At 56.7% G+C, this 16,169-nt stretch overlaps 1 protein-coding gene and 1 long non-coding RNA gene across 7 annotated transcripts; one reads left to right on the top strand and one right to left on the bottom strand.

The window, feature by feature from the left end:
- Window positions 1–2,879: 2,879 nt before the first annotated feature.
- Window positions 2,880–13,471, bottom strand: IFFO1 (intermediate filament family orphan 1). Of its 6 annotated transcripts, none has more exons than XM_071433192.1 (10): window positions 12,476–13,471; window positions 7,594–7,654; window positions 7,414–7,509; window positions 7,047–7,187; window positions 6,588–6,596; window positions 5,957–6,141; window positions 5,357–5,477; window positions 4,560–4,652; window positions 4,239–4,369; window positions 2,880–3,632 (listed from the first exon to the last, which is right to left on the bottom strand). In XM_071433192.1, the coding sequence occupies exons 1-10, from the start codon at window positions 13,159–13,161 to the stop codon at window positions 3,530–3,532; spliced, it is 1,626 nt and encodes a 541-aa protein (XP_071289293.1). In that variant the 5' UTR covers window positions 13,162–13,471; the 3' UTR covers window positions 2,880–3,529. The 6 variants fall into 6 exon arrangements, with proteins under 6 accessions (XP_071289293.1, XP_071289292.1, XP_071289295.1 ...); XM_071433191.1 differs by having other exon boundaries at window positions 4,560–4,655; window positions 12,476–13,469; XM_071433194.1 differs by lacking the exon at window positions 6,588–6,596 and having other exon boundaries at window positions 12,476–13,470.
- On the top strand, window positions 3,629–9,184 carry LOC139592855 (uncharacterized). Its single transcript, XR_011680131.1, has 2 exons — window positions 3,629–3,874; window positions 6,603–9,184. It is a non-coding gene; the product is annotated as an uncharacterized lncRNA (long non-coding RNA).
- Window positions 13,472–16,169: the final 2,698 nt, after the last annotated feature.

The raw sequence follows: 16,169 nt of genomic DNA, 5'->3' as shown, positions 1-16,169 counted from the left end.
GCCACTGACTATGACCCTCTGGGATCTGCTGTTCAGCCAGTTCCCAATCTGTCCACTTATCCAGTCCTCACTAAGTTTGTCTATGAGAATCTTGTGAGAGACAGTATTGAAAGTCTTGCTCAGGTCAAGGCAGACTCGAATATCCCCTGCTCTGCCCTCATCCATCCAGGCAGTTGTCTTGTGGTAGAAGGCAATCATGTTGGTCAAGCATAATTTGCCTCTAGTGAAGTCAAGCTGACTCTCCTGCTCACCTTCCTGTATTCCACATGCTTAGAGATAACCTCCAGAATGAGGTGCTCCATCACCTTGTTGGCATTGAGGTGAGGCTGACTGGCTGACTGGTTTCCTGGGTCCTCCTTCTTGGCCTCTTTGAAGAGTGGGGTGACATTTGCTTTCTTCCAGGCCTCAGGCCCCTCTCCTGATGTCAGACCCTTCAAAGATGACTGCTGTGGTGTTCAGCAGCTCCTCAGCACTGTGGATGCATCCCTACAAGGGCCATGGATTTGTGGATATCCCATTTCCCTAGGTGATCTCTAACCCAATTCTCCCTGCCTAGGGGAGAATCTTCCTTCCAACATTTCTGAGGGTTAATAAGCTGATGAACCAGTCTGCCTAAATATTCAATGGGAAGACCTTCTTGCCCAGTCCAGCGATATGACCCTGAAAGGGTGGTCTTGGACAAATGAATGTTCAAGAGGTCAGCACTCAGCAGCCACAGTCCTGAGCTGAATGCTGGCAGAGGGACTGCCCAGATGCCTCCTGCCATGGAGCCCCATCCAGTCTGTGCTCAGACTGTTCTTGGGCATTAAACATTCACATTTAATGCCCAGGCACTGAGCCAGACAGGACTTGATACTGCTTCCTGAGCAGGCACTGCCGAGAGGTGTCCTGGAAAGGAGGTAACACTGGGGACTCAAGAAGCAGCACAGCACTGAGTAGTTCCTGGACATCACAGTTCCCAGCAGGGCACATGGTGGAGAAAAGCAGGCTTGATACTCCTCAAAGAATGAAAAGGAGCCCACAGAGAAGAACTCAGTAGATGGAGGGACCACATCTCATTTCAGCATCAAAGATGTGGGGTCACCACAGCTGGACAGGTGGCCCAGCTAACACTAGGGCCTTGGGCTGTGCTTCCCATACTGAGGAATTGCTGAGGCAAGGGATCCTTGCTGCATATCCAGCAAGAGATCTTGGGCTGTCAGACTGGTGGGGGAACAGAGCCTCTTGCTGGTGATACAATTCACAGGGAACAGCACACGTGGGTGGTGGAGATTTTGGTTTCACTGCAAATGGAGTCCTGGCAGGCAGTGTGGGACCAGGGTCACCACGTGTCCTGGGACATGGGTGTCTGGCACCTGCTGCTCCTCTGCTCAAGGCAGAGATGTCATCCTTCTGTGCTTCACTCCTGAAATCTCTCAGGGCATGTACTCTGCAATCTTCTGGGTTCCTTAAGCAGTACCAAGGCAAAGGTATGCATGTCCTGGATTATGCACAGGGGAAGCCAGAAGTTGTCAGAACATTTACAGAACTCTCCACAGGAGAGAAAGAGAAGAAAACATGGCAAAGATGCCTACAGGAAAGGGGACTTGCATGAAACTGAAGAGCCTCCAGACAGGATAGGAAGTGATCCCTGATCTACTGTGTGTGAGGCATCATCACTTGAAAGTAGAAAACTGAAATAGTAAAATATTTCCTCTGGCTTTAGCTCTTTTAGGTAGAAAAATAAAGAGGGAAGAGGGAAAGGAATGGAAACAGTTGAACAAGGTGGCATAGAGGTGAGGGCCATGGCAGCCACTGAGGCACACACCTCCCATCTACCCACACACCCACAGGCAGCCAGGGCTTCTGCTGCTTCCCAGCACCCTGCTGCTCCCGTGAAACACTTTCCCAACTTCCTGCAAGCAGTGAAGACGGCAGTCAGGAGCCACAGCAGACCACAGGCTGAAGAACTGCCATTCCCCAGCACCAGCAGTGCTCCACCTGCGCCCTGATTTCCTGCTTCCTGCTCAATTCTTCTGCCATTTGCAGGGACTCGCCTCCCTGCCTGCTCTAGGCAGCTCAGCCCCTGCTGGAATGCCAACACATGCCTTAACACACGGGGCAGGCACGGGCAGAGCACCTCACCCTGCCCAACACGGACACTGTGCTGTGGTGCATGGATGCCACAGCGCTCCCAGCTCAAGCACCCAGCAGCATCAGCCACCCAGCCACATCTACAGAGAGAAACTCCTGCATCCCTCAGCCCCCGTTTTATCTTCCATACCTAATCTTACAGATGTTCCAAAAACTCTACTGCCATGTGCTTTCTCCTCTCTTCAGTACCTTTAGTGGGAAGCATTTTTTCTCCAGAGCTTCACCTGCCTTGGCTGTGCAGGCTGTGTCCACTTCTCAGTGATCACACTGCCTCTCTGGAGGCTGCTCGCTCCCTCCTGACACCCTGCCAGGCCCCAGCCTCCTGTCACCATGACTGGAGGAGCCAGCCAGGAAAATGCCACAGGAGATGGTGTGACAGGGGATCCCCACTGCAGTTACACTGAGGTGGGATATGGGACTGAGGGCAGGCAGGAAGGTGCTCTGGGATGCCCTGGTGTGGCACAAGAGACCAGGAAACAGGAAGAGGTTCACAAGCCAGGATCAGTTCCATTTTTCAGTCCTTCGGCCTCTGCATTGATGATGCTCCAGTTTAAAAACAAGGCAGCCCATGCAGCACCAGTGCCTGGTGAGGGCCAGTGGCTCTCAGAACAGGGATCTCACCACTGTCCCATCTGGGACTCCCATGGGAGACCCAGTGATGCAGGCTTGGCGTCTGAGGGACCACAGCCCTGCCTCAAGCCCCGCCTGGCCCGCGGCAGCACAGGAGAGGCCACACCCAGCGAAGCTGTAGAAAAGGAAATCGTCCCATTTAATGACCTCGCCCCCGTAACACAGACGTGAGCAAAGCAAAGTGCACAGTGAGCGGGACTCGGCCCCCGCCCCCGAGAAGGCCTGGGAGGCTCGGGGTGCCCGGCACGGCATGGGCAGTGCCAGCCAGGTGCCCGGCCAGCAGCAAGGACAGGGAGAGCCCCGGGCTCGGTCCAGTTGGCACCAGTGTCAGGTCCAGTTTGCAGGGAGGTACGGCTCTCGTTGGGCTCCGTGAAGCGCAGGGAGGGCAGGGGCAGGTCAGGTGTACCAGGACGGAGGCCAGAGGAGGTGGGTCTGGGGCGCCTGGGAGCACGTCCTGCAGAACGCCACCGTGGCAGGTTTGGAGCCTCCCTGCCCGAACCACGGCTTACCCAAAGCAGGGAAAGGGAATGGAGAAGGGGCTGAAGGCAGAGCAGCCCGGGCAAGGGCCCTCAGGTCTATCTAGCTATTCCCATTTGCAAGGTATCCGGTGAGGGGGTGTGCGGGGTCTGCCAAGCACCCCAAAATGGGAGTGAGCCTGGGCGACAGACGTTTACCAGCAGTTCCACGTCCCTGACAGTCTCTCCCAGGTGTGACTCAGGCAACCCCGTGCCAGGAAGGGGGTCCGAGGGAGCCGGGCCTCCCCTCATTATCTGATGGAAGCATCGCTGGGGGGATCGCGGTCGGATTCCTCACTCTCCTCATTCGGGGCTGACTCGCTGTTGGAGGTTGGGGTAAAGGCAGGAGACTTTCTGCAGAGAACAGTAAAGGGCAGCAGTCACAGCATTGCCCAGGGGGAGGGAAAGGACCCAGTTTGGTGTGGGCAGGGGTCAGCAGAGCAAGAAGGAGAGAAGCTGAAGCGCCCTTTGGGCATGTGTGTGTCTGCAGGAATCCCTGGGTGCTGGGAGGGTGTTCCAGAGGACACCAATCAAGAGCATGAAGCAGAGCTGGGGGAGATGTTGGAGGGGCCTGCCCAGAGCAGGAACCTGACAAGGTATGTAAGGCCAAGGGGTCTGTGGAAGTCCACCACAGGGGTCCCCAGCCTGGAGCCACCCTGGCTCCACAGGCCTTTGGGGACTTACACGACGTCCCTGCACAATGGCAGCTCCTCTCTCCACAGGGGGGGGTCTGGCTTCATGTGTCAAAAGTGACTCCTGTGTGTCTCCTGCCTTCTGCAGAGGCAGCACCATGACCTCTGTGGAGGCCAGCCAGGCGTCCAACAGCCTCTGAGAACCGCCCTCTCCCCACGCCACATGAGGGCAGGGCAGGAGTTCTACCACGTCCTCCAGCTCCCTCCCACCACCACCCCGGCTTCAGACCCAGAGCCCAGGTGTCCTGGCTCTCCTGCTGGAGCTCACCTGTCCCCAGACTGGGTGATGAGCCGCCGGCAAGTCTCCATCTGCACATCCAAGCCTCGCTTCATGCTGCACATCTCCATGTACTCGTGGAGGTGCCGGTTCATGTCATTTTTGGCTGTGGCCAGTTCCAGCTGCTCAAGGGAAATGGTGCAGAGATGATCCCAGGGCATGTGGCGCAGGGCAGCGGGTATGGCCAGACCGAGGGCTGTTACCCACATTACCAGTGACCTGCTCCAGCATTGTGTCTCCCTCCCCCAGGGACCCACTCCCCCATTTCACACCCTTCTGTGCCATGGCACCCCCACTTCCTCCTTCTCCCACCTCTATTTGGTCGATGGTTTCCTGGTACTCCTTCTCACGGCTCTTGAACAGCGACTCCGTGTCCTTGATCACCTTCTCCAGGCTGTCATCCTGCTGCTGAGGAGAGCAGACAGCAGGTTTAGAGGCAGGGAAGCGTCCAACATGAGGAACCAAAGGCAAGAGAGAGACAAATCAGAGAAAGAACTGGCAGCACAGAGAAAAGAGGAAGAAATAGTGTAGTACAAATAAGTGTAGTACAAATAAGACAGGAGTCAGTCCTGTCAACATGGACTTGAGACTCAGGACTCGCCACACTGGGCAGTGACCACATCAACACGAACAAGCCCAGCATTGCATTGAAGACTTGGAGAGCACAGACCATTCCTGAGCATGATCCATCCCCAGGGGACAGCCAAGGGCCAAAGATTTGGGATGACAAGGGCTTTGGCCAGACACCAAGGCCCCTCTTTGGGTAGTTTTGCGGCACAGTGGGTAGGTGGGCTGGAGAACATGAGCAAGAATCACCAGAGACCAGTCCAGCCAGAGGAAGTGTTCTGTTCTGGATGGGCTGTGGTTCTCCCCATGTGTGTGCACCCCACCCTCAGCACACCCCTCAGGCTACAGGTCCCTGTCTCTGAAAAGGAGACCTCGACAGGATGCTGTAATGTATTCATGCAGAAAAGGTAGGAAAGCATCGTGTACAGGCCTGCAAAGGCAAAGGGGCTGAAATCTGGTCTTTGAGAGAGCATCTTCCCAGGCTCAGGCAGGATCGAGCGTCCCAACCCAAGGAGACCTCAGGGCCCTGACACCACCGTTACCTCCCCCTGCACCTCTGCGGCTGCAATGGCGTATCCAGAGAAGTCCTCCCAGAGGAGCAGCGTTTCTTCTGTCTCCTCCCACGTGAGGCTGTCACAGTCATCCTCAAAGTCATATTCCCTCCTGGGCACAAGGGAACAGCATGTCAGCACCCAGCAGGAGAGCACAGCAGGCAGGGGGCTGTGTCAGTGCCAAAGCCTTGCACCCGCTCATGGCAGGGCTGCAGCTCTTGGAGGTCTGGCCAGGGTGAACTCAGGTGCGCCCAAACCCAACAGCTGATGGGGAAGGGGCTGGTTTTATGGTCAGGAGCCCCAGCAAATCCAGGCACAGATTCCCAAAAAGCAGGAAGAGGGGCAAGAGGAGGGGAGCTGGACCAGCTCCCACTCTTGGCATAGGTGGGCTCAGGTCTCCCAGGGGGTCAGTCCCACTGTGCCACAGAGCACAGGGTGGCCACTCTCCACAGCAGCATCTCTCATCTCACCCTCACCTGGCAAGGGAAGGCACAGACCACCCTTGCCCTCCCCATCCCAGGGCCAGCAGGGAGCCTGGTGCTGGAGCCTGGCTGCACAGCACGGGCAGAGGTGTGCAGCAGCCGCACTCACAGCTGGTTCAGCATCCTCTGCATTTCCTCATTGATACTCATGGCCGTGGTCTCGTCCTCCTCCTCCTCGTCGGGCTTCCGGGAGGCATCGCTCTCCGACAGCGAGGTGTCCTCGTCGCTGACCTGCCTGCGCTCCCGCTTCCGCCCCACCGAGGCTGGGACCTTAACGGGAGACAAGTGCAGAGACTACAGAAACGAGGCCGGGTCCGAGGGCAGGAGCAGGGAGTGGGCAGGAGATGGAGAGGAAAGGAATGGTGGAGGGACAGAAAGGCAGGGAAAGAGAGAAAGACAGAAAGAAAGGAAGGAAGAAAAGAGAGAGAGAGAGAGAGATGGGCTCGTTATGATCAGGTTAAAGATGGGTGCAATGGATAAAACATGGTTTTAGCATTTTCTAAAATTAAAGCTAAGCAACTAAAGATGGAATCTATGAATTTGATGAGAAAAAAACAATGTGGTTTTACTGCAGAAAAACTCAAATCACCCACCACCCCAGTCCAGAGACAGGGAAACACAGTGACAAAACAGGAAAAAAGAGACAGTCTGAAAAAGGTGAAATATGTCAATATTTATAGGCCGACCTTTTTTAAAGAAAGTTTAAAATTTTTAAAATTTCTCAACTGAATGGAACTAACCAGTTGCTTCTGTAGGGACAAAGAGCGAGACAGAAAAGCAGCAACATCCAGAAAGAGAAAAGAGACAGAGACAGAGAAGAGAGACAGAGAGAAGATGACGGAGAGGGGAAGGGAAAGGAGAGAGATGGAGTTAGAGACAGACACTCAAGCAACTTGTCTCCCTCCTGCAGCTGCTCCCCTAGCACTGGGGGGTCCCCGGGCCCAACACAACACGTCAGCAAGAGGTTGAGGGGACTCTTGATGTCCAAAGCAACATCTGGAGCATTCCACCTCCACTCTGTGCCCTTTTGCCTGGTCCTCCCGAGAGAGACAGAAAGCAGGGGACCAGAAGGAGCAAGGGCAAGGGTGACCACACCACCTCTAGCAGGGGGCTGGTGTTGTCTCTTCTACCTCCTCCTTTGGGATCTCTCCTCCCCAGAGCTGGTGGCTGAGTTGGGATCAGCAGCGGGTGCTTCTCACCTGAAACATCTTGATCATGTCCTCGCAGTTCCGCTGCTGTGCCACGTCACACAGCTTGGCAGTGATGTCGATGCGACGGCAGATGTCCATGTCCACCTTCATGGCCTTCTCCTGGATCTTGGTGTCCAGCTCCGTGATGTTCTGAACCCACAGCACCACAGGAAGGGGACAAGGGAGGAATATTAGGCAAGACAGATGGCAATAAGTGCCCCCATGTTCCCCCTCATGCAGGACTACTCCCTCGTCCCTGCTTTGCTTGCTGTGCCCCAGACCAACCCTGCCAGTGCTGGATGGAACTGCTTTTCTACACAGCCACGCCACATGGGTAGGACACTGCTGTGGGCTTGGAGAGGGATTCGGGACTCACATTGCTCATCAGTCCCTTGAAGACAACAAGCTCTGCCTTGAGCTGCTCCACCTTCATGGCCAGCTCCTCCTGGCAAGCTTCAGCCTCCTGGGCTTCCTGCGCCAGGGCGAGAGAGACGTGCAAATCAGCACCAGCGTGGGGCAGCCGGGGTGCAGGGGCAGGGGGAACAGCCAGGCTCACCTCCTGCAGCTCAGTCACCCGGTCCTGAAGCTGGACACGCACCGTGTACTCCTCTTCCCATCTAGGGAGACAAACGCCGCTCAGATCCCATCAGCCTCGCCTTGCTGGCTGCCAAAGGGAGAGCACGGAGCAGCAGCTGCTCACTCCACAGCCATCCGAGAGGGGGGCACGACAGCACCGGCCCGGGAAGGAGAACGTGCCCAGGAATGCATGGCCTCTTGTTTTCGGGCCATGGCAGCTGCCAAGCCCATCGTCCCCCCAGCCACAAACGCTGCCCCACCCACCACGGCCTGCCCTGTGCTGGGGGGAGCTGGGGACACCGACCACAGGCTCTGCCCAGCAGCTGGGCTGCACACCCACGGCCTCTCACAGCCCATCGGCCTCTCCCTCTGAGGCCTGGGCCACAGCAGCTCCAGCCCTCACAACAGCTCTGCAGATGGACTGCGGAGTTGCCCCCATCTGCATCACTTCTGTGACCACACCACTTCTGTGTGCGTCTGCAGTGCTGCAGTTCAGGCTGTCCGGAAGCACAAACCCTGATCCTGACACCGAACCAGCTCACAGCGAGAGTGACCACCATGTGCACCAAGGGCTGCTCCTCTGCCTGTCCCAATGCAGAGGGCAGACACACTGCCTGGGCAGGGGCACAAGACTCCTTGGCTCTACTGCTGCGTACCAGGTTGGATTAAAGAACACTGTGTCATCCCACAAGGGAGCAGGATGGATTGTGCCCCTTTATGCCAGGCTGTCCGGTGGGTATTGGGCTCTGCAGCTTTGCAAAAAGCAGAGCTGCAAGGCACCCAGCCTTGCTGTGCAAAGACACATCCCCTAGCAATTATTATATTACATTTCAGTGCATGAGCTCAACCTCTTGGGTCTCACTGCAGTGTTGGCCCAGCCCACGGTCTGTTGGGAGGCCATCAAGCCGTGCCGCCCTTGGCTAAATGATGATCCCATAGATCAGGGGGTTGGCATGTGCTGCTGTGTAGCATGGGGCAGGGCTGCTGCATTCTTACCCAGCTCCTGGCTCTTCTGGGAGAGCCAGATTTTTCTGAGAAAACGAGATCACTGTGGGATAGCAACCAGAACTGGGCTCTTCCTGGTGCTGTGAGGTCTGGTTTCTATTTAATGCCTGCAAGCACCAACACAGACACTGCGACTCTGCAAAAGGATGTGAAAAATCTCTCCTCTCACTTACCCACACCAAGTTTGAACAATAAATCCTAAGGTCTAGGAGGCCAGAAAGCATATGAAAAGCCCTCACATTTGTTATCTCAGGGTATCTGGACAATCTGACGATGTGGGAGAGCCCTGGCTTGTGAATTTCTGAGCTCTTAAAGCTAGCAATGCTGCTCCTTACTCAAACAAGGACAAAAGTGTGCACTCCTCATGTTGGCGTTGGATCCATACCACAGCTTCAGAAGGGGAATCAAAGAGTGTTCCCATCCCTTTGGGGAAAGAGAGATGAAGGGAAAAGAAAGGAGAAAGTTAAAAGGTACAATTGCCCTTATATGGGAACTGCTCAAACAAAGCCTCCCTCCCCAGGGACAAAAACGTCTTCCACCACAATAAAAAAATTTTCAGCATCTTTCTTGGTGTGGCACTGCCTCTTTTTTGGTCCCCGCCTCCCTCTGGGTCCCTATATATCCCAGACTCACTGGGGACGTAAAGCAGAGCTGCAAATCCTGGTAAGAGTTCATTTCACAGCAATGCTGTGGAAGATGAGTACAGGTCACATACACACGGGCTTAGATGGCAGGGGAAAACAGCAATTCACCCCACCAGGGACAAATCCATGCACCCATCCACTGCAAACCTCTCTCCCTCATCTCCTGCCTGGCTCCTTCTCCCCTGTTCCCTCCTGCAATGCACCACTCCTAATAATAACCTGCCTGCAGCACTGCGCCCGCAGCCGCCGCAGGTCGCTGCCAGCTGGAAGCAAGGCTGCCCCGGCCACAGCCCCAGGGCCACCCGTGTGCCAAGGGGACAGGGGGCTCCTCCCTGCACTGCTGCACAGCAACAGCCTGCCCAAAGGCAGGCAGCGAGGGCAGGAGGGTCCCAGCTGCACACACACCTGACCAGCACCTTGCCAGCTAGGAGACAGCTCTCCCAAAGCCAGGGATGTGGAAAGATGCAGTGCTGTCCCTGCGAGGTGTGTCCCTTCAACAAGTTCACTGAGAAAAATCAACAATTCCTCCATCCTTAAAATCCTGCTCACTGCCACAGGCACACTTACCCCATCCTGCAGGGTCAGTGTACACTGGGGCTTTGGGCTGCTCAAGGCTGAGGCTCCACTTATCCCCCCTCTTGCCACATCTGAACTATGTTGGATCTCACCTCAATGGGGATGGCCCTACAGCCTGGCACAGCTCCTCAGAGGGCAATTACAAGAAGAAAAACCCTTCTTGAAGCACTTTAACAAACAAGGGGGCTTACAAGAATGATGGAGAGACTTAGTACCAGACCTTTTGCCTGCAGTGACAAGAGGTGAAGGTTTTAAACTGAAAGAAGGTAGGTTTAGATTGGACATAAGGAACAATTTTTTATGATGGTGGTGAGACACTGGAGCAGGCTGCCCAGTGAAGTTGTGGATGGCCTATCACTGGAAATGTTCAAGGTCAGCACTTTGAGCAACCTGATCTAGTGAAACCTCAGAGCAGGGACACAGGGTAACCCCTAAAGGTCTTCTCCAACCCAAATAATTCTGAGAGTCTAACACACAGTGTTGTAGTGCTGCTCACTCCACACCTCCAGGGTGTCCTTGCAACATCCAGGATTAGAACTACTTGTGACTACAAGTAGTAGGTGTAGCAGACAGCACAAACCTGACGAGACTCCCAGATCCCCAGCGCTTAGCAGGTCTGTGTGAGACTCACAGGCACCCTTTGCCCCTATCCAGGCCACCTAATTTCAGTCTGCTCCTCCCAAGGGCAGCTCCTGTGAGCCTCTCTCCTGCTGCTGCAACTATTCTCAACCCTCCCTACAGCCCCTACAGCCCTCCTGGATCCCTGACTTGAATTCCAGGCCCAATGTATCCAGAGAGAAGCTCCTGCTGCACTGCTCCAAGTGCTGTGGGGCACACGGCAGCAATGCAGCAACGCTGTCCTGATCAAAGCACAAGCTCCAGCCCCCAAGCAATGGGTAAGAGAACTGGGAAGTCCTGTGTTAATATGGCCTCTTCCATCTGTCTCCAGGCAGGTGGCAAAGGCATGACACCAGCTGCACTGTCCCCGTGGCAGATCACAGCCCACCGTGGCAGGGAACTCTCAGCTCCCAAGGGATGTTGGTGTCAGCCCCCAGCATGGAGAAGGGTGTGGAAATGGAATCCTTCTGTCCCATTCCCCTGTTTGGGACCTGCCTGTACCCGTCACAAAGTTCCCAGTCCTGGATAGGGTCTGGGGGTGGGGTCTGCTTTCCCCCAGCTCCTGGTAACATACTCCAAAAATAGATCCCACCAATAACATTGGCTCACAGCAGCTTGCGGTGCCCCCCCATCTCACCCTCAGCAATCCCTCTGTCACCCCCTCTGCAGCCTTCCCTGAAGGCTCTTGGGAAGAGCAGGACAACCCTGCTCAGCTCTCCGTTCTCCCAAAGTTTCAGCAGCACTACCAAACCCAACTTGGTTCCCTCTGGCTGACCCACTTTGAGGCTCAAGCTTTCCTGGCCAAAAAACTGGCTCCAGCTTCCCACTCTTTGATCTGAAAATGCAATGCAAGGAGTGCTGCTCCCCTTTGGAGAAGAAGCCTGACCACTGGCTTAATAATAAAAGGCCTTAGGTACATGCAGCACTTGGTGGGAAAGAAGAAATGCCAACTCTTCCTTTCCATGTGCCTTGCTCAGTGCCTTTGGAGCATCTGAGAGGCAAGTTTGCTCAGCCTAAGCCTTATAAAGCCAAAAGCACAAGGTGTCAACTTGGACCCCAGCCTCCATCCTGGTACTGGAGCCCGTGGCCATGCAGAACCGGTCGGAGGCACAGCTCCCATGGGGAATTGGGTGTGGAATCACAAACTTCCTAACTGCTTCTAAAGCGTCACAGTGTGACTTCTGTAAAGCCCCAGACCAGTGGCTCGGGTGGTGTCAGTCACCAGGGCCACTCTTGCCCTGACCCGGCCACACCAGCCCAGCCTGAGCTCATCCTACGTGCGGATCCAGGAGCAGCCTCGGAAACCGGCCTGACACAAAGAGAGCAGCGGCCACCCTGCACGGGAAAGAAGAACCGGCCAAGAGATTAGCTTTGCATTCTGCTTCACCCTTCTCCAAGGCACGTGCCAGGCCACAGCTATTTTGGGTCGGGAGGAAAGCCCCCGAGGAGTGGGGTGTCCTGCCTCGGCTCTCTGCTGCCGAGGGGCCAGCTGGAGAGTGCTGCCGAGGGAAAGGGCCTAGGAGAGGCCAGCCACCCTGCTGAGGGGCTTCTCCACACCTTCCGACACATCCAGAGAACTCTTTCCTTCCCAGCAGCCTTCTCCACTTCAAACCCGGCTCACCACTGCATGTCCACCTTCCTCACCTACTTTTAGGCTGCTCCTCTTTCCTGAGCATTTCCAGATCCCCTTGGCTTTAAAACACAGCTCCTGGAGTTACTCCTTCCCTGCCTGGAAAAGCATTTCTAGTCTCTCATGCCAGGTTGGTAAGATGGAAAAAGGCTCAAGGATCATCCCGAGAGGGTTTGCACACCAGGCGCCAAGGGAGGAGACCCAGGCACAAACAAATGCTTTCGGGAGTCCACATTTTGCCCCATGCTGCCTACAGCCCGTGCTCCCGAGAAGTCCGGCCAGGACTGTCGCCTTCCCTCCCTGCTTCCCCCTCACATCTCCCACCGGGCAGATCCCTGCAGCGACAGTCTCGGTCCCCCGGGAATGCCGCTCCCGCCGCCCCTTCTCACCTGCGCTTGTACTCGTCGCGCTCCCTCTTCACCTTGGCCAGCACGTTGTAGAGGGCTCGGATCTCGGGGGTGATGGTGTCGATCTGCACACCCACGCCGTCGGGGTGGACCCAGGAGACGCCGGGTCCCTGCACCAGGGTGGTCTCGGGCCCCGGGCCGAGCCGCCGCGCTTGCGAGAAGGACCAGATGGTGCCGGGCATGAAGCGGGAGCCGGCGGAGTAGGCGGAGGGCTGGCCGGGACCCCCGGGGCGGGAGCCGGGGGACCCCAGCGCCCGGGCCGAGCCCAGCCCCAGCCCCGGCCCCAGGCCCAGCCCCAGGGTGCGGATGGGACCCACGAAGCCGGTCTGCACCGCCTGGTCCCGGCGCGGGGGTCCGCGGCCGCGGCCGCCCGCCCCCTCCTCCAGCGCCTGCTGCAGCTGCTTCTCCAGCTGCCGGTTGCGCCGCTCCAGCTCGTGGACCTTGGCCAGGAAGCAGCGGAACCGCAGGTTCAGCGTCTTGAGGACGCTGATGTTGGAGCCCAGGTCGTTGCGGAGGGCCATGGCGGCGGGCGGCGCGGGGAAGGGGCCGGCGGGCGGCTCCCCGCCCAGGGGCTCGGCGGCGGGCGGCGGCGGCGGCAGCTCGGGGCCCGCCAGCCCCTGCTGCTCCTGCGGCAGGAGGAAGAGGTTGGGGCCGAAGAGCGGGTTCATGGCGGCGGCGGGACGGGGCGGGGAGCGCCGGGCGGGGGGATGCGCCCGGCCGGCCCCGGCGGCGGGGGCGCGGCTTCCGCTGCGGCGGGGATGCGGCGGCGGCGGGCGCCGAGAGCCGCCCCGCTCCCGCCCGCTCCCCGCCGCCGGCCCCGGGCGGAGCGAGCAGACGAGGGGACGCGGCAGAACCTCCCTTTCCTCTGCCGGCCCCGTCTCTCCCCCCGCCGAGGGGCGGCCCGGCCGCCCCGGAGGGCTTCGGGGCGCCCCGGGGCGAAGGGACGCGGCCCGGGCCAGCAGGATTCCTGGAGGGAAGTCCCTCTCCGGCTAGCTGAAGCCCCGCCTGTTACCGATTTCCGTAACTAGCCCAGCCGCAACACAGTGTGCTTCTGCCTCCTTTTTAATATTTTATTATATTTTATTCTTTTTTTTTTCTTTTTTTTTCTTTTTTTTTTTTTTTTTTTTGCTGTAGAATTTAGTGCTTTCCCAGAGCTGCCCCCCTTAAAGAAGGAATAATTTTGCCTCTGCGCCCCAAAGCCTCTCGTTATCCTCTCTGGAGCTCCCAAGACAGCCCTGTGCCCGCAGCCCGCCTACGGGCAGCTGCCGCTGGACAATGGCGAGCCAGCGGGCAGAGGAGGCTGTGTGGATGGAGGCAGCCTCTCAGACATCATGCTTGGCCTGCAACCGGCTTCCTCCTTCCTTGTTCACAAAGCAGCCTCGGCTCTTGTTTCATGTCCCTTATTTCGACCTCCTTTAGGTCATTCCCTCTCACCCCCTGAGCCCGACCCCAGGTGAATTCTGCAGAAAGCGCTGGCGTCGCCCCTCACCCCATTATCCGGTGGGAGGAGACTGCGCACAAATCGATCGCTACATAAATATTTTATGGCTGTGGACACCTGTGTTCCCTTGTTTTCTGTGTGCTCCTGGCCCGTTCTCCCAGGACTTGAGGAGCTGAGCCGAACGTGGCACTTGCGCAAAGCGGCCTCTGATGTGTCAGCTGAGCCATCGGCAAGGGGTGAGCGAGCAGTGGGATGGAATTCAGAGAGATGCCCAGCACCACACTACGCTGAGCTCTGTGGAAGAAGCTGGACGTGCTCCATGGGGCTACAGCCCTTCCCTTGGGATCAGGGGTATGGCTCAATCCACACTGCCAGGAACTTCCCGGCTCCACTGAGGATGGCCAGCTTTGTGAGTCTTGACTGACAGTCTGCCTATTACATGTTCCCTGCTGCTTCTCCTCCAGGGCTACAGGTCTCCTCCATCCTCCATTACTCTTCTGCCATCGTGACCTGGGAGCAGTCCAAATGAAATTTGTTCCCCTCTCCTGCCTTGCTGTGTCCAGCATCAGTTGTATCCTGTGGCCTGCCTATCACCCCTGTCCTGCCCACAACTCAGGGCTCCCCACAGCAGCCCCCAAGTGCATTTATAATACTTCCTCTCCCACCAGTAACCATCTGCATCCTCCCTGGCACACCCATGACCACTGGAACCCAACTGGATTTCAGTCCCTCCAAGATGGGCTTAGGTTGGGGAAGAAGTGAGCTTTCCTCTTTGTCATCTCCTTTTTAACTCTTTTCCTCTTCTCAAGCAGATGTTCCTTTGCTCTGCCTCTGACTAGGGAGGCTGAGCAGTGGCAAGCAGTGCTATTATCCAAGGAAAGGAGGGTAGGAAGGCTTTCCTCATGGGCAGGCAGAAGAGATCCCCATCTTCCAAAAACCAGTGCTGCAACAGCAGCTGGTAGGGAGCAATGTGCCTGGCAGCAATGCTGCCAAATAAACACCCAGGGAAAAGAGAAGGACAGATGGACAAGAGGAATCCCAGTCAAGAAGCTTGTTTTGAAAGAGCACTGACAGTTCCAGCTCGGAAACCTCCCAGCATGTGACCTTCAGCCACCGCTGACTCCCTCCTTCCTGCTGCCACGTCCTGTCACCCGCCCCCCATGCTGCCACAGCCTGCCTGCGTGCCTGGCAGCTGTGCCAGCATCCTCCCCCCTCACCACTCCTGCTTTTACCCCTCCACACCCTTGCACCTGGGCAAGCAAGGTCAGACTGGGGGGATCTGCTGCTGCTATGTGCAGCCAGTGAAGAGCACAGGTGAGAGCAGCACCACAAACTGGCAGCAAGTGCCTTCCCAAGCTCTGCTTGGCCTCTCCTGTCCAGCCAGGGAAACCCAGCAAGTGGAGCTGATTAATGAAATGCCAGTGGAGGAAGGAAAATGCCATCTATCAGGAAAAGCTTTTTTTACCAGCAGGCCAACACAGCACTGGAGCAGGTGGTGGGATCCCTGTCTGTGGTGGTTCTTGGGGCCCAGCTGTGCAAACCCAGCGGTGTGAGCTAGTGCTGGGACAGCCCCACTTACAGCAGGGACTGGGCTACAGACCTCCAGCACCTCTTCCCACCAACACTCCTGCTGCCTTCTGGACAGGAGGCAATGTGGAGCCTCCTTTTTTCTCTAACTTCGTTTGCTTAGGATACTTGCTGGGGTGAAGGACTCCTACTGATGCAGAAGGTGGCTGGGGCCAAGGGCCAACTTGTTCTAGTCATTCCTGCAGCAGCTCAGAAACTGGAGACAATCCTGCTACCCAGGGGACCACAGCACTCCTCCTCTGGGCCTCAATCTCACTGCAGCACAACAGCTCCTTCTCCTCATCTTCCCCTCTTGGTTCACCTAACACCTGGCACTTCTCCAGACCCTCCCACTGCTCCTGCTCCCACTTTGTCAGCTCAGGGTCAACAGTGGCACTGCTGGGCTGCAGCTGCTGACATGCTCGTTGCAGCTCTTAAAATCATTCCTGTAGCCAATGTGAAAAAAGACACTTGCAAACATGGTGGTATTTATCTTCCACAGATTTCAAGGCCAAGGAAGAAGCACTGCATTTTCTGAGCCTGTGTAAAATAGACAGTGCAAATTCCTGTAGTTCAGATCAGGTACTCATGTGGGACTCTGTCTCTAATTGCTGACAGCACAGTAAAAAGAGATTAAGCCTCTACCACTATCCTCCATGGGCAAATCAT

The sequence above is a fragment of the Agelaius tricolor genome, unplaced genomic scaffold (genome assembly GCF_023055355.1).
Source record: "Agelaius tricolor isolate 1412-34295 unplaced genomic scaffold, bAgeTri1.0.p SCAF_9, whole genome shotgun sequence".
Classification (NCBI taxonomy): Eukaryota; Metazoa; Chordata; class Aves; order Passeriformes; family Icteridae; genus Agelaius; species Agelaius tricolor.
Note: the sequence above shows the minus strand (reverse complement) of the source record. Positions and strands in the feature narration are given on the sequence as shown.

Bases quoted from the DNA above. Each gene is read 5' to 3' on its own strand.
- IFFO1 (XM_071433191.1), bottom strand. From the start codon at position 13,161: ATGAACCCGCTCTTCGGCCCCAACCTCTTCCTCCTGCCGCAGGAGCAG. The intron at 7,510-7,593 runs GTGAGCCTGGCT...GCCCTGGCGCAG, and splicing joins GGGTGACTGAGCTGCAGGAG to GAAGCCCAGGAGGCTGAAGC. The intron at 3,633-4,238 runs GTGAGCTCCAGC...TGTTCTCTGCAG, and splicing joins ATCACCCAGTCTGGGGACAG to AAAGTCTCCTGCCTTTACCC.